The sequence below is a fragment of the Falco biarmicus genome, chromosome 9 (genome assembly GCF_023638135.1).
Source record: "Falco biarmicus isolate bFalBia1 chromosome 9, bFalBia1.pri, whole genome shotgun sequence".
Taxonomy (NCBI): Eukaryota; Metazoa; Chordata; class Aves; order Falconiformes; family Falconidae; genus Falco; species Falco biarmicus.
In genome coordinates, this window is record NC_079296.1 from 10,208,718 (window position 1) to 10,231,465 (window position 22,748).

Genomic DNA, 22,748 nt, shown 5'->3' on the forward strand with positions numbered 1-22,748 from the left:
AAAGACAAAAGGAAGGAAGACACATTGAAGGCTTCACCTCTGTGCTGTTCCTCTTCTCTTTCTAGAAATACAAGACGTATCCTGTATCTGGCTTGTATTTGAAACATCTTCCTGCTATGTTCGGTGATAAAAGTGACTGTGAAGCCCGGTTCGGTGCCGAGAGATGAATCTCTTGGTGATACTTTCATCCTTTATCAGCTGGTTTCCCCCCCTTTGGAGCAATGAGGAGGAAGCAGAGGCAGAGCCCTAGCTGTGCAGGATTGATAGAGCCAGTCCTTACTCCTAAGCAGTGGATGCTAGGGTGGGTTAAGCCACTTGGCCAGCTGGGTCTGTATGTTTGGGCTCAGTCTGGGAAAGAAGGACATGCTTCTTCAGTCCAGTGTGATCTTGGCCAGCAGCAGCTCTAGGTGGGACAGAAACCTGTAACGCTCTGTGTCTTTGGGATTTTGTGCAGCTGATGGGACAACCTGGGGTGGATGATGAGCCGCAGAGCTTTGTGGCCACAGAGCTTCTATCTTTTATCTTCAGCACTACGAACTCTCAGTCCTCCTCTGGGCTTTCCTTGTTTAAAAACGGGGTTCAAAACTCTGACTTCTCAGCAAACCACCTCTATGGGCAGGCAAACTATCTTAGAGGTACCAAACATCACCAGCATAAAGAAATTCTAACTGATGGTTTTCCAGGTGAATCAGTTGCTTGGTTTCGTCTCATTCCAGCACTTTCCAGCCTGATATCCCTGCGCCCCTGGGATGTGCTGTCTTTCACCTCCCTCAGATTTTCTTCTTGCTCAAATGAGGTGCATTTCCATGCTTTTTCTTCTTGTTCCAGATGGGCTTTTTAATCAATGTGTTTTGCCTATGTTCAGTGGTGACCTGGGCCTGATTTTTAGAATTATTTAAAACCAGTGATTTAACAGTACTCTATATGCATTTCTATTCACGTTTTCAGATCAGTAAGTCGGAGGCATGAAATTATTTTTAGTTTTGCCTGCAGGTTTCTCTGCACTTGAGGATTTTTTCTGTGAGTGAGAAAAAACATACCTTGACTCATCCTAAAGTCTTGCCAGACCTTACTGTGGTAAAGATACCCAGTGTTATGGTAAAGAAACTGATGTCCTTGCTGATCTCCTCTCTTTTGTTTGTAGCCCTGCTGGGTGCAAGGTGCTGGCTATGGCTACAGCTGAGCCATGTCCTCTTGGGTTTGCCTCTTCCCAGCTATCGGCTGTGACACCTTGTGTCCAGGCAGCTGGAAATTGCACTGCTTGTCTATTTACTCCTGGATTTATTTTGTATTTTTCTTTTCCTAAGTCAGTTTTGATTCTATCCTCTGAAGAGGGTCCCCCGTGGAGAGTCGGCTCTCTTAGTCAACCGTTTGGTTACATCTATGTCCTGCGATACTTTCTGTCTCTGAAGACAGTCCTGCAGGGTACGGTTTGCCCTTTCAATAACTGCTTGCCTGGTTGGGGAGTGAGGAATCCCTTTAACGTATTTAATTCCCCAAGTTGTCATAAACCTAGAGACTTGTTGACTACTGTACGCTGGACCATTGTCTGTCTTCATTTCTACAGGTACTCCCATAACAGCAAAACAAGACATTAAGTGTCTCTCCACATGTAATGCCTTTTCACCGGTTTGTGCAGTGGGCCACATGAAATGAGAATAGGTGTCAACTGTGACATGCACATACTTAAGCTTCCCAAAGTCAGGTACATGTGTTACATCCATTTGCCAAACCTGAAGTGCCTTCAGACCTTTTCGGTTAGTGCCCACCCCTAAACTAGGTCCATGATGACTGCATTGAGGACAGGAGCAAACAATGCCCTTTGCATCTGCCATGGGTATTTACATACTGTTGATGTAAAGACTTTGCATTTTGATGTAACATCTTGTGGCTGTTACGAGCTTCTTCAAACTTATTTGTTGGAGGAGTTATTGCCAGACAGCTGACTGCTTCATCAGCTCTAGCATTACCTTCGCCTAACCCAATGGTCCACTGATGACTTCTAATATGCATAATACAAAATTCATGTTTTCTCTGTCGAAGAGTACTACACAGTTGTATAAACATTTCACCAAGATGTTGGTTCCGCCTTCGTAGTTTCCAGAGTGTTAACTATGGACCGCCATGTAGCTCCTAATGCTTTAGCTTCTTTTCCTTCTCTACCTCCCTTGATCGTAGTATCCCAGAGGCAATTGCCCACTTGTCTCCATTCCGTAATACTAAACAATAACGCGGGCTCGGGGCTCTTATTCTTTTTTCGTGCCCAGCGAACTAAGGTCTCCACTTCTGTCTCTTTAACACCCTCCCCTCTCTTAAAGAGGATGCTAGTTAGCAGTTTAATTGCCACATTTAATTCCATCGCGGTCTTCTCAGAGCTCCCCCCCTCACAGAAAGGATATCAATGGGGAAGACCCACCGCACTTGTTGCGGCCTTCGGTAGTGCCCTCCCTCTCACAGAGAGGAATTTAGCGGAGATCCCCGCCGTGATTTACTCTACGTGGTCTTACCACCAGCAGGGGTGCGATCTGCAGCTCTACACCAAACTCTGGACTTCGCTTTTTGCCTTCCAGGTTCTGCCCGCCTCCGACCTCCAGCTCCCTAATGGGACAGCTTCCCTTCGGGTCTGATGCATGGAGACTTCCGCATTTAAGCGAACAGCATTTAAGCTAAACCGCATTTAAGCGAATAAATGGGTCCCTGTTTGGGCGCCAGACAAAGAGGGTCCTCTGTGGAGAGTTGGCCAAGGCACGACAATCACACCAATATGGCTACATGCCGTGCTCCCTTTATTAAACAAACAGGCCATATTTATAACAAACTGACCGCTCACCTGACTTTACACACAGGTGATTGGATAAAAGTCTCTGCCCACGTGGGCATCCGTGTCACTGATCAGTGGGCATGCTGCAGGTGCCTGATCAGAGTGTGCCGATAAGAGTATGTTGATTCCACGGTTACCAGGACTTGCTCTGCACCTGGCTTCTTGTTTGTGCATAGCTTGTTTTCTTTCTCACCCTGCTTGTTCCCAGGACAATTTAAAGTTGCTCTGCAGCTTTAACTAACAGGCCTGGGTTGTCCAACACGGACAATGGTAACATATGTCCTCAGTCCTTTAAAAATCCCTCTACAGTCCTCCACCTATATTTCTAACTTGCCAGCATCCACCCGAGTTAGTGCACTGAAGGGAATGATGCGCTCTCCCCTGCCCCTTCCTCTCACCACTTGCCTCCTGTGGGCTGCTGTGAATGATTCAGCCCCTGCTGTGGCTGCCTTTCCTCCTCTCCTGGAGGAGCTTTTGTGAGAAACACCAAAGGCTGGTGCCTTTGAGGTGGCTGGCCTGCAGGGTGCCATCGCTGCAGGACTGCGGTTCTCCTGCTGCTGCCTCCCTGGCAGCCCCTCTCAGGATCTCAGAGCTGTTGTGTGCTGAGGTGAGTCCTTTAATCTCTGAAAGAGTTCAAAGAGTCGCTGGTGCTGCGGTTGATGAAGGTTCCCTAGTGACAGGGCACCCTGCTGAAGTGAAAGGTTTCAGAATCAAGGGAAGATGGTGTCCACTGTTGCTGCTCCGATCCTGAGCTTTGCTGTTGTGCTTCAGATACCCTCCTTCCCACCTGACCCCCCTGCCTGCCTCCCTCTGCTGCCCTGAGTCACCACAACACCCACAAGACGGTGAGGATGCTCAGCAGGTCCCCAGGCTCTTCCTGCATCTGCATCCAGGACACTGAGCACTTTCTTTTTTCTCTTTCCACTTCCCACTGTTCGTCTCGCTCCTGCTCACTCTCCATGGGCTTTCTTTCTTTTTGCTAGGGCTCCCTCACTGCCTCTGTCTCTCAAAGAACAGGTTTGCAGAAGGTAAAGAAAATGTTTAGTGCAGCCAAGGCTTTGTGTCCTTAGTTGCATAAACAGTTACAGTCATAAAGGTGTTGGGCTTCTTTGTTGCATCCAGCAGAGGCTTCTCCTTATAAAGAATTTACTGTTCTCCAGGAAGGCAAAAGACAGAGATATGAACCTGCAGAATAAATTCTTTCCCTGGAGCAAGAATCTGCTTTTCTATGAACACTTGGATGCTGATGTGATTAGTGAATGAAATGTGGGCAGTATTACCTGGGTCAGACCAGACCCTGGTGAAGCAAGCCACAAGGGGCTTTGCAGGACTGAGTGTATGAGGCAGCAAACTCAATCACTCAGGTACTGCAGGAGCTGCAGGATGGCAGGAGCGCAGGGAAGGCTGGCTCAGCAAGAACCTGCCTACCATGTTATTGCAACAGGCTTCACCCAAGCAGTTGGGATATGGTTGGATTAGGACAAGGTGACGTACTCCAGCATCAGAAACAGGTGTGAGAGGGAAAGGAAAAATTAACCAAAGGTTCTTTCTGTTACCTTGTCACAGTTACTAACCAAAATAAATGGCAGGAAATGGACTTCCAGCCTTAAAATGCAATTAAGCCTTTCTGCTCACATGTGGATGCTCTCAGGATGCTGGGAGGTGTGTGCGGTCCCTGTGCTGAGAAGTCACCCTAAGGCTCTCTGGAGGGTCTCCTAGGTGACGTACAGCCTCAGAGCAAGTGGTTGCAGCCTACTAAGAGTACAGGAGGTTTGGTTTTACTGAAAAAAGCAGATAGTATTGCGTTCGTCTTACCTCTCTTAGCATCCAGCATGTTCGTATGTCTGGGGTGCTACAAGTGCGTGTTGTTAATACAGTTCCTCTGCAGCCTCTTATGGAAATTCCTACCCCAGTGTTGCTCTTACTGAAAGTTAGGGGGGGTAATTGGCACCAAGTTTCTTTGGAGGTTCCTTCCTCGCTGATTGTGGAAGGGGTGGACTGAAACGGGATTTTTTAATATTTCACCTCTCCTCATTCTGGCAGCCCCCGAGTAGCACAGCATGCATGATGTGGTACCACTGCTGCTCTTCCAGCTCGTGTTGTGATGCTCCTCCAACTCACGTGTCAGGCAGCCAGGGGAGTTTGTTTTCCATCCTCTACCTTAGACTGTCCCTCCCTGCTTCCGAGTGACACTGGCTGCTTACAGGCTGCTGACAAGTATCAAATCCCTTCTTGGGCACTGTTCCACGTTCAAGCCACAAAGCTTAAGCTTACAAATTAAGCCTTCTGTCTCGGCCAATTTTGTTTCTCCACCTGGAGAGTTCATTTTGGCCTGTAACTCAGTCAAACATCTGCAGTCCTGGCTGGTTCCTTCGCCAGCAGCTCACCCATTTGAGTTATTTGGCTCCTCTCCATTCCTGAGGGCTGCATTTCTCCAGGCAGGACTATGTCCCTAGATGTCACATGCCATCCAGGCTCAACTTTACTCATTCTTTGGATGTACTTGGACTGGAGATGAAGCCAATCATAAAACACTGGGGGTTTTGTTTTAGACTTAAAATTCTTAAAGTTCTTTACAGCTACTTTTCAGGAGTCCCTGGTGGAGTCCTCCTGAGATCTGAGCTTCTTTCTGCTCACTCTGAACAGTACTTTAGATTCAGTAGATGAGGGCTGTTCTCTCGTTTTGAGATTTGAGGTTTCATTAGATCATGTGTAGCTCGGGTATTATTCTGAATGAGGAGCTGATTACCTGTGTTGTTATTACACATCGCTAATCATCAGCACTATTAGTGGTAGCAATGACAGTGATGCTGTATCATCTCTCTCTGCCTCTTCCCTGTGAGTGGGAAGCATTTCTGTCTGCTTTCTAAGTGGAAAACCTGAATTGCAGAGGTTTAATGGTGTGATTAGTCTTGTAGCAGGCGTGCTGTCGCTGGCCCTGGGAGTGTGCCATGAAACCCAAGAGCAGGAGGCGCATCCATCTCCATGCTCCATCTCTGCTCTCTGCTGTCGTATAGGAAAGTTAATCATGGATGAAGATTATGGTTTGTTTATTTTTTTTCCGTTTTAGTTGCTGTGACAGTATTTTTAATTTAAGACCAGCATGGATTAAGTACTTGTAAGAATTTCATGGGTTTATAATCTTTTACTGACCCTGGTGGTTACTCATGAGTTGACCCTGTCTCTTTTGTGGCTGCAGGGGGCTCTTGCATTTCCATGGAGTGGCTATTCCAGTGCATATTTATACCGAGATTTATTTCACTTTTCCACCCACCAAGGTGATAAGCAACAATCATCCATTTTCCTGGTGACTTTAAGCACCGACCACTCTTGAGAAGAAAAATGGGACACATTGAGCTCGACGGGATGGCGTGTGGTTTCCATGATGAATGCCCTTTCTTTGATTTCTGTTTGTTCCTGCTGTCTCTATAGAATCAGTTAGTCACCACTGTCATGTTGTAACTAAAATGCATTGTAGTCATCTACGCAGGCAGAGCTCGGCTTCCTCCGAAGCGGTGCCTCCTGTTGCTGTGCTGCGTGCAGGAGTACCCACCTTCCCTCTGCTCTGCTTAACGCCTCTCTGGACGGTGCTGAAAGATGCAGATTTTGGAGGGGTTGGGGGCATGTAGTGGTTGAGGAAAGCCAAGGGTGAGAATGGGTGAATTTTATTACTCCTTCCAGAACTGGCCAAGATGTGGAGGACCCACTATGAAGAAAGTCCCAGAGGTGCAGTCAGACAGGAGGCAGCATGTTTCCTGCTCAGGTTTCCTATCTGCTGGTTTGGGAGATTTTTGCAAGTCAATGGCATAAATAGCAATTAAGCTGAGTAGAAGAGGAAACTTATTTACTGCTACCAAACATTCCCATAGGACTTTCTGTGTTTTCACTTAGAACTGGCAGGAGAATTTCAGCTGAAATATTTTTAGATGAAATATGGCATTTTGATACAATTTCCCCCCCTTTTCTTTGACTATGTTCTGAAATTTTGTTGAAAAGCTCTCAAACAGAAAATCTGGGAGTTTTCCAGTTGCTGCAATTGGGGAATATTTCAGCTCCTGAATGGTGATGAATGTAGTGGAAGAGACACACGTGTTTTTGTTAATACATTTGATGAAAGAAACCACAGCCTTTTGACAAGTTCCAGCTTCATCAAACCTCTCTCCTATCTCCTGGAAATAGGAGAAAAGGGCAAGTGATGCGTTTCTCTGCCAGGAATACCATACAGCAAGACCTTCCACTCTTCAGCCTGGATGATTTTGCTACAGCTCTGTAGCACTCGAAGGTGTTCAATGAGCGGAGATCCAAGGCACTGCCTTCTCCTGGAAGTTCCCTCCCTACCCCTACAGCAGTGCCAAGCCTGCCAGCTCCAGGGAGCACAAGGGTGCAGGTGGCTTTAACCTCAGCAACATTCCTCACTGGTTTCTTGTGAAAAGCGTGCATGGTTGCACAGAAACTACTGAAGTTTTGCAACTTAGCACGGCTTCTCCCTCATTTTCTTACACGTTTGAAGTTGAGATTAAAGGGACAAGTCCTAGGTAGCTCTTACTTTCCTTAGGCCAGATAGGAGCTGGCAGAGAATGAAAGGCTTTGCAAGGAAAGCTCTCCCCCCTTGCCCGCTCCTGGTAGGCGAGGGAGCAGTACGCAGCTCATCTGCTGTCCTGCCTGCCTGCTGTGGTCCTTCAGGAAAGTCCTCACAGGGTGGTGCCTCCTGCTCCCATCCAGCACAGCCCAGCTCTGGGGAATCTGTGGTGACAAGAGCCTGTAATGCAGGAAGTGTGGCCCCTCCACGTCTGGCAATTTAAATGCACGTTGTCACCTTGTGCTGTCTGAGCTCATTCCTCCCACTCTGGAGAGAAATCAAAACTGAGAGGGAGGTCCATGGCCCCAACCAGCAGCCAGTGAACCAGAAATGAGAACATTAAAAAGGAAAAGGGAGAAAATGCACATCCAGCTGACATGTGCAGGATCCCAAATCACCCAGCAGACACATGCTGAATGCCAAGGAGGAGCTGTGGGTTAAGAGCAATGTTTTGGTTTGTTCTATTTCAAGGATGCGGTCATGGGCTGTGCTGTCAGATGGGGGACAGGAGAAGGGAGTCAGGAGATGGGGATGTGCTGCTAAAATCAAGATAACGGCTCAGCCGATAGCAGCTCTCGCATCAGTGGCTGGTATCGGTGTGTGTTGCAGGGCTGAGCCAAGATCTTCCTGCAGTCCCTTCTCCGTGGGTCAGACAGTCCTGCCAAATGAAGCCAAAGTGTCAGCTTTGAAGGGTAAAGTGTAGACTGTGAATGTAAAGCTGCGTCTGGCACTTGCAGCTCCTTTTGCCCCTCCATTCTTCTGCCTTCCTCCCATCTCCTGCTCTTTCTGGCTTCTGAGGAGCTTGTGTGTGTAAGGAACAGATGATTAGGTGAGATATTCAGTCGAGAACAGTGGTTAATTACAGGTTTGCAGCAATTAACAGTTAACTGAAGATTTGAAGGACACAGCAGAGTTAAGATGTGAAATGAGAGAATGAGCTAGCCACTGGTATACACAGGGGACAAATGCCCGATCCCACATTTAACCATATAGCTAGAGCCACTGGGGGACTCACTGCAGTGTGTGCGCAAAGCGACAGGCTGCAAGGGCTGGTTTGCATGGTAGGCAGGGATGTACATCTCCAGGTGGGACATGAGAAACTTCCCAGAAGTGTTAAGAATTACCTTGGGGAAACCGCCAACGTGGGTGTCTTACAGTGGTGGATGCAGTATCATCTCAGAATCCTTTCAAAGTGGGCAGTGGGATGAGCTTGGACAAGATTTTTGCAATGGTTGGTTTAACCTTAGGTTCGAACTCTTCTGTACGGTCCTGTTCTAATGATTTGATATCTAGACACTTGCCTTCCATGTGATTTTAGTAAATAGCAGGATCATTGTTACCCTCAACCCAGAGCATCTGGGCTATTTCACCTTGACCCCAGAGCACCCATCCTCTCTTGTAGCTCTTATTTGACTTGTGTCTGTCAAAGTCATCTTCAGCCTGGGAAAACTCAAGGAAAGGCTAACAGGGAAGAGCAGATGTCTTCCAACACCAAGAGAGTGTTGGGGTGTCTGTGACATAATATTGTGCTTCTAGAGGAAATTCTGCTGTGGAGTGAGTAGTGTGGAGGGAGATGGAGGACAGTTTTTAGTGTTGAGGACAATACTTTGTATTGCATGACTGGACAGGTGGTTGTGCATCGGGATCTCATTGCAGTGGGTACGGTGTGGCCCTAGAACACATGCACATGGCAGTTTGCAGCCCTCCTTCAGGATGAGGGAGGCAGAGAAACAGCTGAGCTACCATCAGAGTAGTAGTTTGGTGGACAGCAATGCGTAGCATGCTGTGGTTTCCGCTCACTATTGCTGTCATCGATTCCACGAGCTGTGCGAATACAATCCTAAAGACAAAAGAAGGGCCGTGTATTTTCCCTGACCACTTATGACGCATGCTTTCTCATTCTTCTCTCTGCATAGTGAATTCGCCAAAGAACGAGAGAGGGTAGAAAATCGTCGCGCTTTCCTGAAACTCCGTAGGCAGCAGCAAATTGAACGGGAACTAAACGGGTACTTGGAGTGGATCTTCAAAGCAGGTAAGGCAAGAGGTCTCCTGATTTTGGTTCAGTGTGTTTTGTGGCAATTAGAGTCTGGTGATGACAGAGAGGACAAGGGCCCTAAACGTGGGGGCCATTGGGGTAACCCACGACTGGAGAGGGCCCAGCCAGCACTTGGTGGTTTTGTTGGGCTTGTTTCTATTGCAAGACATCTCGGTTTGGTTAAGCAAAAATAAAGGAGATGGGCCAACTTACGTTATTGCTGAGATCAAAGCAATTGTCTTAATACAGTATAATATAAAATGTGATACAGTGCCCAAAGTCTCCACCGTGGGGAAGCTGTTCCCTTATATGAGTCATTTATATTTTATTTACTTTCCACCACAGCTGTTTTATAAGCCTCTCTTGCTACGATGGTAAAATACACTGGAGTGTCATTTTTATGAGCTACAGAGATCACTTGCATGAAACTCACCCCAGCACATATTAACATTGCTTTATAACTATTATAACTGAACATTGCGGTTTATTGCAAGCTGTGAGCAACTTTAACAAGGACCCAAACACACTAATTTAACGAAAAATAGCATGCTTTTCTTTTCCTTTTTATCGGACAGTAAAGATTACCAATAACCTTTCTGCATTATAGAGTAGCTGAGATATATATTGACATAACCACAGTGCAATTCATTCACATAGCATCAAGAAAGCTTCTGGGGCTAATTTGCTTCCTTGCTTACTTTTCCGAAAAGCTGAAACATCTGAGTAAAGGGAAAATTAATTTCAAAACAATTGTGGAGAGAAAAAGCAGCAATGGTTTCTCAAATACATTTTCAGATGCTTTTCTAGGCAGGTCAGCTACACCCTTGTCCTTTACAAATGGGGAAACTGAGGTCCAACATTATATGGTGACTCACCTGACGTCAGCTGGTAGGCGGGTGGCAGGAGTGGTGCTCCTAGACTGTGGGCTGGCACCACACTAAAATCCATGTCATCATTCCTTGTTTTGAAATCCGTGCTGATGTTAGAGGCCTGATGTGCTAAAATGTGCTTGTGCAAGGATGTAACTGGATGGTCACAGCAACTCGCTGCAGCATTGCACGTGCGTGAGCCGTGTACCGGCCAGGGGCCAGAGTATCCTGGTGCTATTCTGTGTGCGAGTGGCTCTGTGGGTTTTACAGCTCCTGTTTTATGTGCACAGCCTGGGTGCCTGTATTTGGAAGAGTGTTTTCCCATAGCTCCTGCTGCTTTGCTTCTGCTTTCCCCTCTGAAAGGTTCTGCCAGCCCATGTGGCGTGGGGACGGGGGCTCTGCCCTGCTACAGGGCTCAGGGAGCGCTGGAGGGGGCGACTGCAACACCTCCCCCTGGGGCCACTGGTCTGGGCATGAGTTTTGACAACCTGGCCAGGGAGGAAAAAGACTGAAGCGCTGAAATGTAGAATAGGAAGAAGCAGCAGCAGTTTGTATGGTGTCTCAAGCCCGTTATTTCCCATAGTGCTATGCACAGTGACAGGCGGGTGCCACTCGTATTGACGGGCTTTTATTCATTGTGACTGTTCAACAGCAACTGTCCTCAATTAGGCAACCACACTTCATCCTGTGTTTCTGTAGGATTCAAAAAATGATCGTTCATTTTCTTTCCACTTACAATTTGTCTTCCCATTTGTTTACAGCTTTTGTGCTACTCAAATTCAAATTAATTAATGGTTTATCCAGTGGCTGAAGCAGAGTACACTGTGGCTCTCCCTTGGTTCTAGTGCCATCTTGCTTTTAAGGCTCTTGTGATTGCTCGATCTCTAAATCCTGGTCTCCTCATCAGTAAAATAAAGATGAGAATTCTCTTGCAAAGATGTGGGTTGCTTTGTTTCATTTTGGTGGCTGTTCTGCCCAGAAGAGCTGTGCAGAGGTCATTAGCTGATCTTGTCTGCAAGTTGAGGTGAAGTTCTAAACTGTACAGCCCTTCTCTGCTCCAGTTCTGCATCCCTGTGGGAATGGCTGGCTCTTCTTTTTCTGTGTTGCCAGTGCTGTATGAATGCCATATCAGTTTAGAGTGAAATGCTGTAAAATGCCCACCTTTTTATTTTGTCTAATAACAGAATAACAGAAGGTTTCTAATCTTCTAATAACAGAAGATCAGAAGGTTTTCTAGAACAGGAAAGTGTATGCAAAATAACCGAATCAGGGAATAATAAAAATATTCTGTATAAGCATTGTTGAAAATACAATAGGAATATAAAAAAGCTTCCTAGTACAGCTGAATAATGACAATAATTAAAAGCAACCTAGCAGCGTTAGTAAATCTTTGAATACAAAAGGTAGTGTGAAGGCTGACCAAAACTGAAAATCGCGTGTTTAGAATTCAGGTGCTGAAATCTGGGACTATGCCGTCAGTGGGCATTCCCCATTTCTGTTTTAGAGGCCAGGGTTTCAACTATGAAATGATCATGAGTTACTAAACTAGGTAATCAGTCTTCCTTGTCCAGGACTGCGTGTCTGCAGACTGCTTGGTTGGGGGGAACAAAACAGGCAGGGGGGGACTGGGACGGGGGATGGTCATGGGCAGTCCAGCCAGGACAGAAATCTCTTGCAGCAGCCCCGGGCACTGAGGTACAATAAGCTGTTTGCATAAAAGAGTGAGCAAAAGCTCTTGGTCTTCTGCTCCAGTGTAACTCTGGAGGGTTATGTTATTATTCATGTGAATATCTAATTGTTTTTAAATCCTTCTAACATCCTTGACCTCTTTGAATCTTGTAGCAAGGAGTTCCACATACGCTTGGTTTGGTGTTAAAACCCAAACCAACCCACCAAACAGTATGTCCTGTCCTTGATTGTAAACACGTTGCCTTTCTGCAGTGAGAACAAGAGCTCAGGAGCGTGCTTCATATTTCTCTTTATTAATTTTCTGTCTCTGATCTCTCTCTACCTTGTTTCATCTTATTTTTTCAGCTCTAAAGCACGCAGAACCAATCTGCTCAATCCTCTCGCTTCCCATGGAAAGCTCTCTAGGTTTCTAATATTTATAGTATCCTCTCTAAGCATTTTGTTTGTTCGTTTTTTCTCATTTATTTTTGATGCGAGGTAGGAAGAGTGGAAAGCTGCATTCCAGTGATTTGTAAAGTGGCATTTTAACACTTAATCTGCCTGATTTTTCTCCGTAATGTTTTACATATTCTGAGTAGCTACTGGAGCTGGAAAGGAGGTTTCCTTGTTCTCACTGCTGCTCAGGTTTTTGCCTCAAGGGCTGTAACTGGTTTAGGACCAAGGAAAGTATTTGAGTGACTAAAATCACTCCTTCATCTGTACACTACCTCCCATTGGTGAACTATGATTTTAATTTAACATTGTGCTCATTATTTATTGACCACTCTTGAGTGTCTTTTATGTTTCTCACAGCCTTCTCTATTTGTTATTTGAATGTTATATTATCTCTTGCTGTACATATTGCTTTAAAAAGGTGGTTCAGATAAAACTTTGGGGTTGTTTGCTATCAACCCTTTCTTATACTGCAATTGTAGACTGTTTAGTCCCCCAGAAAAAAAAACAACCAAAGGGTCTTTGGTTTCTACTGCTTAAGTGCTGTCTGACTCGAGCATGTTCCAGACCTGGTCTAATGACTTGTCTTATATTTGTGTTGTAAGAATGAAACTTCAATAGTCTGGCTCTTGACTTTTATATTTTTCTTTTTTTCTGGTGGTACTTTTAATTTTTTTTTCTAGTGGTAAAATAAGAGGATAAAAGAGAACAAAGTATTAATTAAAAGTGCTTGTGAGGTTTTCAGGTAGGTGCCTTGGCACAGCTGAAAGATTTTGGTGCCAGCTCACTATTAATAAATTGCCAGAGGTGCAGCTGTGCTTGAAACTGAAACAAACACAGCTCAGTCTGTTTTAAATGTGGATTATTTAATACTGGCAGCAGCACATCTGCTTGAGGGATCTATACCAAGGTGTTTTAGACAGTGACAACCTTAATGTGCAAATGCTTGTGTGAGTTATACTTAATACAGGAAGCCTTAATTGATGAAGTGCTTAAACAAATGGCTTCTTAACAAAGGGTTGGAGAACTAAAGGGAAGATTGTAACACAGATAATGTGCTGAAGTGCTGAATTTAAATGTGCATGACTTGAAAAAAAAAATCAACTCACGGTCTGACCAATTTCCTTAGAGTTTGAATTGACTTTCTTCACTTAGCATTATACAGAGGCCAGGTATGAGATTTCTAGCTTGACTTATATCTCAGGTGCACGTTGAAGAATGAATACATAGGGCAATCAGGAGGGTTTAAATATTTTCAAATGAGATACCAAGTGATTTCATGTAAGAGTCCCATATCATGACATCAAGTCTAAGCAAGGACAATTGTAACTTGGTAGGTTCCTCTTGAGGATGTCAAGAAGAAATGCCATCTTATATGATGTAAATCTGTGTCTTCAAATCTGTAACATTTTCAGTCTTACAAAACTAGTGCAAGTTACAGGTGGGAAGCAATGATCAATTCCTATCATTTCTTGCATCTCAGAATTCAGGCCAAAATTTCGTATGCCAGTTGCCATGTTAAGCTCATAAACATTGACTCTGGATCGTTTAGAAGTGACCTGTATGGATCACTTAGAAACAGACTTGTAATCTTAAATTTAATCTTGAAGAATAAAACCAACTGTCTGTTTTTTAGTAAATTCTTTGAAGGGAACAGCTCTGCCCACCACTAGAAGTCAGCTGATATATGTGTAAAAAGCAATGCTTTGCACTGTGTTGCTCCTCTAGGCACGAGACAGCAGTTCTGCTCCCCAAATGCCTCTTCTTCAGTTTTTTTGGCTTTTATTTTCAAATAAAAACTTCAAAAAAAACTTTCAGTTTTTTATTTGATATTCAACCAATATCAAATAAAGGCTTATGATGAGCAAACCCTGTCCTGCTCCACCTGCGGCGTGCTGGGACAGGCTCTGCTCTTCATGCCGTGTTCTCGCTGGGCTCTGTGCAAAGGCAGTAGCAAGTCAGTTTGAAATTGTGCCTGTCAGAGGAATTTTAAAGCGGTGAAGCCAAGCAATGTAATCCATGCAAATGATTTTGCCACCACGGCTTTCTCCATTAAACTCCTCAAAACCATAGCAACTTTTAGGCTGTCGTGCTGCATTTCCAACTGAGAGTGTGGAACCAGAAGTTCTCTGCACAGAGTAAAGTGCTTACAAGCCCACAAATATTCTTTTGAGGAAGTTTCTCTTATCTTACAAGGACATGCATCGTTTTTGAAAATACTTTGCTCAGAGACTGGAAGTCTTTCAGTTCAGACCTAATCAAGTTGCATGTCTTTTGCATTTTAATTCTTTCCAGGTCCATCACTTTGCACAGCACTGACTCTGAGTGTTTCTTTTCTCCTGGAGTAAGCAGGCTTTGGGAATGAGTTTAACCTCTCTCTTCCAGTTCACTGTAACTTGAATGCCATTCCTTGAGATGACAAAGGTTTATGAACCTCAGGTTTCAGCTTTCTGTAGAAGGAAGAGAGCAACAAGCCCCTTGATACCGCTGCGAAAAGGCACCTACATAGATGAAAGAGAGCAGCAACGCGTGCGGGATGGCAAGGGAGGATGACTGCCGGGAAGACAAATGACAGTTCCCTGTGAGAGAGTGACGACTTCTTCGAAGGGCTGCATTTTTACTCATTTTTTCTGTTTAACAAGTCTGAAGCTTCAATGGTTAAATTCAGTTGTTCTTCTTTTCTTCTAACCTCTTTTGCCTGTTGAACGTCAGTCATTTCCTGGAATCCGCTCTTGAGCCCACAATGTTCTGTCTCCCCATGCCAAGGGGAGAGGGGGCACCGTGTTTCTCTGCTGCTTTGCCTGTGTTGTTCAGCTTGCCAGTCCCTCAGTATAAGGTTTGCCTTTATTTCCAGTCCTGTAACATGCTGTGTGTTGTCAGTACTTAATGACCAGCAATTAATCTTACTGCTGAAACACCTCTTACTCTGATGTCCTAGCAAAGCCCCTGTGCGTTCGTTTGGAGGCGAGGAGTTGCTGGTCTGATACTGTCTGTGTGAATATTGCTTCTTCTACTGCAGGGGCACTGTTGTTTGGAGGTTTTTCAAGCATCCTAATTATCTTCTTCCGGTCTCTGTGTTACAGTGATGACTAAAGGCAATACAACTTCTGATCCTCTGCTTAGGATGCTGTATGGTTAAAAAAACCCAAACCCTCAAAACAGCCTAGCAATGATGAGTAGCCTGCTGAGCTGTCTTTTTAGCTGGCTTTAAAAACTGTGTGAAGCCCCACTAGAGTAAAGGTGGTCCCTTGGTGTCCCAGAGGATACAAGACAAGACAGGGAGTGACTGTCAAGGGGGAGAACTGGGGAGCGGTGGTGAAGTCAGGCTTGAGGGAATTGCACTCGTGAAACCTGGCTTTTGTTTATTTTAAGGGAACAGTAAAACCGAGCCTTGGTGAGATACGTCTATGGATGGAGATATGTTTTGGCACCAGCTCGGTGCCCTGAATTTGGGGCGCGTTTGCAGAGGTGTCTCGAAAGAGCATGTACTTTGTAGGTGAAAATATGTTGATAACAAATTGTCACACCTTAGAAATTCAGGTCCCACTGGCATTTATCAATCTGGTTTCTGAAACCTCAGTACGGCTAAACTCCTCACCCATCTGACTTGGGGGGGCACAGGAGCATCAGATGGCATTATCACACCGTGGCAAATCGCGATGGTTATGTGTCCATACAGTTCACAGGTCACCTCTGGGGACTCAGGATTGTTCCTCCCCTGCTGCCCAAAGGACAGCGGAGCGTCAGCACAAATTGTTACAGGAACGTGCGGAACAAGAGGCCGCTTAGACATGGGCAAAGAAGAATTTCTTTTTCCTACTCTGAGATCGTTGAAAGGAACCGGTACCATGATTCTCCTCCTGCACTGACACAAATCAAGTGCAGAACAGAGCTTCCATCTAAGTGAACAGGCTTTCTTTCCTGGAGTCTTCTAATTTTTTTAACAAGACATGACTGAAACCAGCACACCTCCGAGCACGAACTGGGAAGCGTGCTGGCTCTTGCCGAGACCTTCCTCCCGCAGACGCGGCTCTTACGCTGCGCTCGCCCGTAAGAAGAAGCCCCAGAAGAACAGCCGCCTGCCTTCTGACCTTTGCTAGCTCATTATTTTCATTGCTCACCACTTGCGTGGCAGTGTGTCCATGCCCTGCAGTAGCTTGTATTAGTCTATTTAATTACCAAACACTCTCTAAAAGTCAGCTTTTCGTTCTCGGAGTGGCAGAACTGCTCCTCTGGGAAGTGTTCGCCTTCCCGTGCTTGCTCTTTGTTGTAAGACCCAAATGTGCACTCCACTTCAAATGGTTTTGCGTTTTCACTGCAATGTGCTAGTATGTTGCATAGGAAAAAACCACATCTGCATTATGTAGAGGAGCATGAAATGGAGAACCCCAAAACACTGATGGCAGAACTAACCCCTGGAGCCAGGAGTGCAGAAACATCTGCATGGCACTATCGACTTTACTGGTACTAGGTGCTAGACTCATTTTTATGCAGAGTTCTGTGGCAGCAATATGGGTATATAACCTTCAGATACGACATAAAGCTTTTAAAATCACACTCCATGAGCAATGTAGGCTTTAAGAAAAATCTGTATAAAATGTCCACTGTAGTAGCATCTCAAGCTTATGCTTGTTCCAACGCAGGTTTGCTTTGTGTTTCACGTTTACAGGCCTTTGTTCAGCTGCCTTTGGGAAGGGGTCTCCATATCTAAACCTCCCTTCTATGTGTTTTAGGGCAGTCATATTCACCGCTAATTGCCATTTAACTCCTTCCATATTTTTAGCACCCAAATACCAGTACGGCTTTTCCCTAGGCAAGACTTCAGAAGAACCTTTTGGTTTCTGAGGGGCCGGTTTGAGAGAGAAATCTCTTGAGCTGTCTAAAAAAGCTCATTTCACTTTTCTAACCTGTCTTAAAGAGCCTCAGAAAGCACCTGGATTGTATTGGCTTATGGGCTTTTGGAAGGATTTCATGCCTTTTAAAGTGCAGATTTTTAGCTCAACTGACATTTGTAACCCTCTAGCAACTCTCCTTTCCTCTGTGCCTCTGGTGCACTAGTTTGCACTTTCTTATTTTGTTCTCCTCTGCTTGGGTTTCCAGTCTTCCCTAGTCCTGGATATTATTTTTCAGCCTTCTCAATTTGCTCTGTTATTAATGTATCATTCGCTCTCTCCCCCCAATGATTAATAAAGAGATTATATAAGGCTTGTGTGGTAGTGCTGATCCCTCTAGTATACTAGACAGCTTTCAACTACACGCTTTGATGTTTGGCCTGTGTTTTTTTGGTTTGTGGGTGGGTTTTTTTTTTTTAATAATTTTTTTTTTAGTTAGCCTTCCATCTAGTCTGGTTTAAATGGACTTTAAAGCAAAATTTTGTGGGAACTCAGTGTCAGATGTTTTAGTAAGATCCCAATTTTACATTTGTAATTTAAATTATATTTGTGCCAAACGTGAAAAAAAATGTCATTTATAATATTACAAGGAAGTGTACGGTTTACCAGCTGCCAACTCAATGTTTTGTTTCCTTTAGGTTGTCCTTTAGAAAACCATTACCAAATTTTACAGCAGCAAGGTCAGATCTGTGGCTCAGACTGTATGAGCTGTATGGTTTCGATATTGGTGCAGTGTGGTGTGTACTGCAAATTGACCTGGCTGCTAACATTTTTATTGTGAAACCTTAGGAAATTTGGTTGCTTTTCATGCAGATAAAAATGAGTCAGTTTGGGGGGGGTTGAATTTTTCAGTGTTTTTTGAATTCTTTTCTCGTAGGAAGGTATAAACTTGTATTTTGGAGATGAGTTACACAGGAATAGAAAATGAATGGTGGTGTTCTTGTGTGAGCTGTGCTAGCCAGAACTCCCCCATGGAAACTTTGCTGTGGATTTTATTTGGACAAGGGTTTGATGCAGTGGCTCTTTGGTGACATACTGTCTCCTGCAATGTGGTAGCCATCCCTGCTTGTGTTACCCTGTGCCATGACACAGATCTGTTCCCAACGGGCTGAGTCCTGGTCTTATTGATGGAGACAGAAGAACAGCAATGGGTGTAAAGCATCTACCACTTCTCAGTGTCTCCAGTGTGGCAGGGCATGAGGGACCATCCTCTGGCTTGTGGAGACCTGTGGTCTTACTTGGGTCAGAAGGAAGGTTCTTGGTCTCCAGAAGTCTCTTGGGGACGATAGCTGGGTAAAGAAATGAGTGGGTTGTTGGGGGTGAGCAGGGAAATCATGGAGGAATTGCTACAGTCTTCCAACGGTTTGTCTGGCCTCCTCCCCCTGTGGAAGAGGGGCACAGGGTACAAAATATGGTTGTCATCCATCCCTTCTTCCGCAGGCTTGGTATAACTGGTGGCACAATGGGGTAATGCTAGTGGCAGCTGGTTTTAGAGCGAGGATGCGCTAAATGTGAAATTGAATCTTGCTGGTTTACCTTTTACAGAGGAGGTCATGCTGGCGGAGGAAGACAAGAATGCAGAAGAGAAATCTCCTCTGGACGGTAGGTCGTTCTGCTGTGCAGTTTTCCTCCTGTGATACGTGAGAGGTTCACCTGCTGTACGCTGCCGTGGCTTTCCGTTGTAACCAGCAAGGTGTGAGGAACATGCTCTTTTGCATGCACTTGGCATAAGCTGGGCTAAAGAGTCCCTTTTCCCGTATCGGGTCTGTTTGAGGTTGCAGGTGGATGATGAGCAGTTACATGACACCGCTCTGGGATGGGGATCTGCCCTTGGGGTCGGTCGGTCCTTAGGCTGCCTGTGGGACCGGCAGCGTGATGGGGACGCCCGCCAGCCTCTGCCGAGCGTGGCTGGCTGTGTCTACGCGCAGGTTGTGGCGGGGGTAGGCTGCAGAGCGGATGCCAGAAGAGAAATGCATTGACTGAGAGAAGGCAGGGCTCCAAACCGAGGTTTCCAAATGGATTTGACAGAGACTAAGACCCCTGTTACTTGTAAGCAGTAAGACATAACAGGGTGTGGTGATCCTACCTTCCGACGTGTGACCCTAGCACTGCAGGACGGCTGGAGGTACCGAGCTTTGGATGCAGGTGCAGCGGGGCCATGGGGACTGCTCTCCCTGTGCCTCCAGACCGATGAGCTCTTAGGATGCGACAGCCAGTCAAAGTTCAGTTAAAGATTCTTCCCTCTCCCTTTTCTGACCATCTTTCGTCCTCCCATGTCTCCTCCTTTCCCCTCCCCTCCCTTTCCCTCCTCTTTTTTTTTCTCCTCCCATTCACTGTCAGGGAGGGCCGCCTCGGAAGGGCCGATTCAACAAGGCACGGCACCGGCAGAGACTAGCAGCGGCAGCAGCTACAACAGTGAGTGGATTGCAAATCACCAGGGGCTTAGGCGGCACAGCGGGGCAGTGCTTCTCCCCCCGCAGCCCCACGTGCCCAGGTCACCGGTGACATTTCCTGGCTGGTTCTGCACCTTGCTGGGAGCCACACGGCTCCTTGGGCTATCAGGTGCCCAGCTGCTGGTCCACCTTGGCCAGCCTGGTGACCTGCGCTCGGGGGGGGGCTCGGGGGTGGAAGAGCTGGGGCTGCAGAAGGTCAGGGCTGAGGTATGCTTGGAAAATCTTCGTGTGGGTGCGTGGGTGTGTGTGCGCTGGGGAAGTTTGTCCGGCACGTGGGTGCAGACAGGGCTGTTAGTCTCAAGGTGGAACGAGTGTCTGGAAGAGTAGTCTGAAAAGTTGAGTGGTGGAAGCAAACTCGAGGTGGGGACAGGCCACGGAGTAAAGACCCAGGTACACTAAGGCTCCCTCTATGCTAGTAAGCTAAAGGAGCCCAGCGATGTCCCCAACTTTGAAGGCAACTGTTATGGAGCAGCCCACATCTATGCTGGTAAATTATCTTAGTCCCCAAAACAGAGGGGCATTGCACCCAAGGTGCCTGTAGAGGTGGCACGACCTAATTGCTAAACACATGCAGGAGTTATTTGGGAGAGAAGATAAAGGAGAAGGTGCTCAATTCATGCTAGGGAGTGTTGTAAAATTTTACTCCCAGGGCTGGTTATGTTCCAGTGCTGGGGTTGGCCCTAGCCATGCTGGAGTGTACTGGGACAGATGCAGCCTGAAGGACCCAAAAGCTGGTATCGCTGGGACTGAGGATCCAGCCTACTGCTGGGTGGGGAAGGAAAGAGCAAAAGTGGTTATTTGCAAAAAATTGGATCCAGCTCACAGGTTCAGAGCCTCTTCTCTTTGAGCCTCTTCGAACCTGGGTGATGATCTGGGAGTTTCTTTGAAGTGACAAAGGCACTAACTCTTGCCTTAGCTGCGGAGGAAGAAGCGCATCCGTTTCTCTGTCAGGGCAGGGACATTTGTGTCGAGTGAGGGGATGTTCTGGTAGGAACCTGCCCCCAGGGTAGTCGCTGCAGAGTGAGTGGGTTTGCTGTGTGTGCCTACTGAACAGTATGTATCACCACACCGTGGGGTGTCTTACTGCTGATAGAAAATGGTGCTTAGTTACTGTATGTCTTGAAGCTGTTACCAAACTGTATCAACATATTTTTTTCTGCTAGTTCTCAAGGTTTTGCAGGTAGGTGGTCATGGGACCAGCATCCACGCTGTTCCTGCGTTACCCCTTGCACACTGGGTGAACAGTGCACAACTCTCCGAGCCTTAGGCTATAGTTCTCTTTCCCTGTTGAGTAAAACGGTGTAGCGATGTTTGCCCTCCCCACAAAAGATGCTATTGGACAAAGTGTGTTTTCAAAGAGTTATGACATCCCCAGGGGGAAGGAATTGTACACTGGGTGCTATTAAGGGTATGTTCACTGATCTGTGGCAGTTGCTTTCGACATAGCATTTCTGCTCCTTAAGGCATTGTTCTGTGGTAAACTGTACCCGAGCACCGTGAACGCTAACTTCTTAATGGTGCACGCTGTAAACAGCATTAATGTTTTAATGGCTAGAAGTACTCATAACCCACTGGGGCTCAGAAAGGTTCAGTGACCCTGCCCAGCCTTTCTGCTGTGCTAGAAGGTCCAGCAGCTGCAGTGACTCCCCCCCTCTCCTGCATCTGTGGGGTGACATGGAAGCCTGCAGACCTGTGCTTGGCAAACCTTCGAGATCTGGAAGGTCAAATAAATAAGCGACCATGGTGTGGAAGCATACAGAGGCCCTGCGAGGTTGTAGGTTGTCTAATTTGCTCCAGCTTCCCTTTGTGTGAGAGCTTGAAGCTGGCACTGGGAAGTAAACGCTGGCCCTGGAGAGTGAAGGGAGGGGGAGAGAGAATCCACTCTGAATGCTCACAGGGCATTTTCTCTTTAATTTGCACACAGTGTTGAAAAGAGCTGCAATAAAGAAGAGCAAAAATGACCTGATTCATGCTGAAGAAGGTGAGGACCATTTCACAGACATTTGCTCCGTGGGTGAGTACTGGCTTCGCATCCCCTGAGGTTTAGATCTCCACCTAAACGCGGTCATGCCATGTTTCCTCTGAGCGGCTCCTTTGCTCCAGAAGCTGCGGTTTCAAGAAGGAGAATGATCACTGCTCCTGCAGCAGCGCTCTACTTCCCAAAGCTTCGCGGCTTCACCCGCTCCCCCCCACTGCCCCGCTCAGCTGTTGCATGCTGCACCCTTTAAAAGAGCCCTGCCAAAATGCTTGGAGAATCTGTGCTGTGTTGGACCAGACTGCAATTCTGCCTGGAACATGCTCATTTGTGCTAATGAAACCCAAATATGTCAAACGATACTGCTAAGCCCCATCTGTTGAAGGGAGGAGAGGCAGTGGACACAGTCACATCTGCCACCGATGCACAACATGTGGTTTTGCAGCCTTTGCCATGTGAATGGCTGCTGGGAAATGCCGGGCAGTAGCCCTTATGCTCTCATTCTTGCCTTAGAAGAAGATCTTAAAGCAATTCTCTTCATTTTTAAAGCCAAATGTGGAGATACACACCTGTGCGCATGCAATCACCCCCGTGCCTCTGATGCAGAGAGTGGCATCCCGCATAGGGTAGCATTGATGGTGCGAATTTGGCGTCTTCAGCCCTGGAGAGTAAGACCCTGTCAGGCTACAGAGTTCCTGCCTGTTCAGCAGTTAGCAGGGAGCTAGTTCCCTCCTGAGATGCCAGGTGGAGAGGCAGGAGACAGGTCTGGGGTGTGCAAGGGGAGGCAGGCTCTGAGTGTGCAGCATCTCATCTGTGGGGAGCTGTTTGGACATCAGCAGAAAGAACTTTCAGTCGTGGGCTGTTACTTGCTGGCTGGGGAGACATCTTCCTGACTACTTTGGAGTTAGCTATTTTGCTTATTCCTCTCCCTGTTGTTTGAGTCTGTATTTTGTTTTGCTGCTGAAGCAGCAGATGTTCTCATTATCTTCCAAAGAAATGTCTT

At 46.3% G+C, this 22,748-nt stretch overlaps 1 protein-coding gene across 1 annotated transcript in view; it reads left to right on the plus strand.

Annotated features, from left to right (window-relative positions):
- The window catches only part of LOC130155302 (voltage-dependent N-type calcium channel subunit alpha-1B-like), a 297,246-nt gene that overhangs the window by 140,258 nt on the left and 134,240 nt on the right, over positions 1–22,748 (plus strand). Inside the window, 4 exon segments of the mRNA XM_056352410.1 lie at positions 9,317–9,432; positions 18,863–18,919; positions 19,658–19,732; positions 21,695–21,784. Of these exon segments, the coding sequence (XP_056208385.1) occupies positions 9,317–9,432; positions 18,863–18,919; positions 19,658–19,732; positions 21,695–21,784 (338 nt within the window).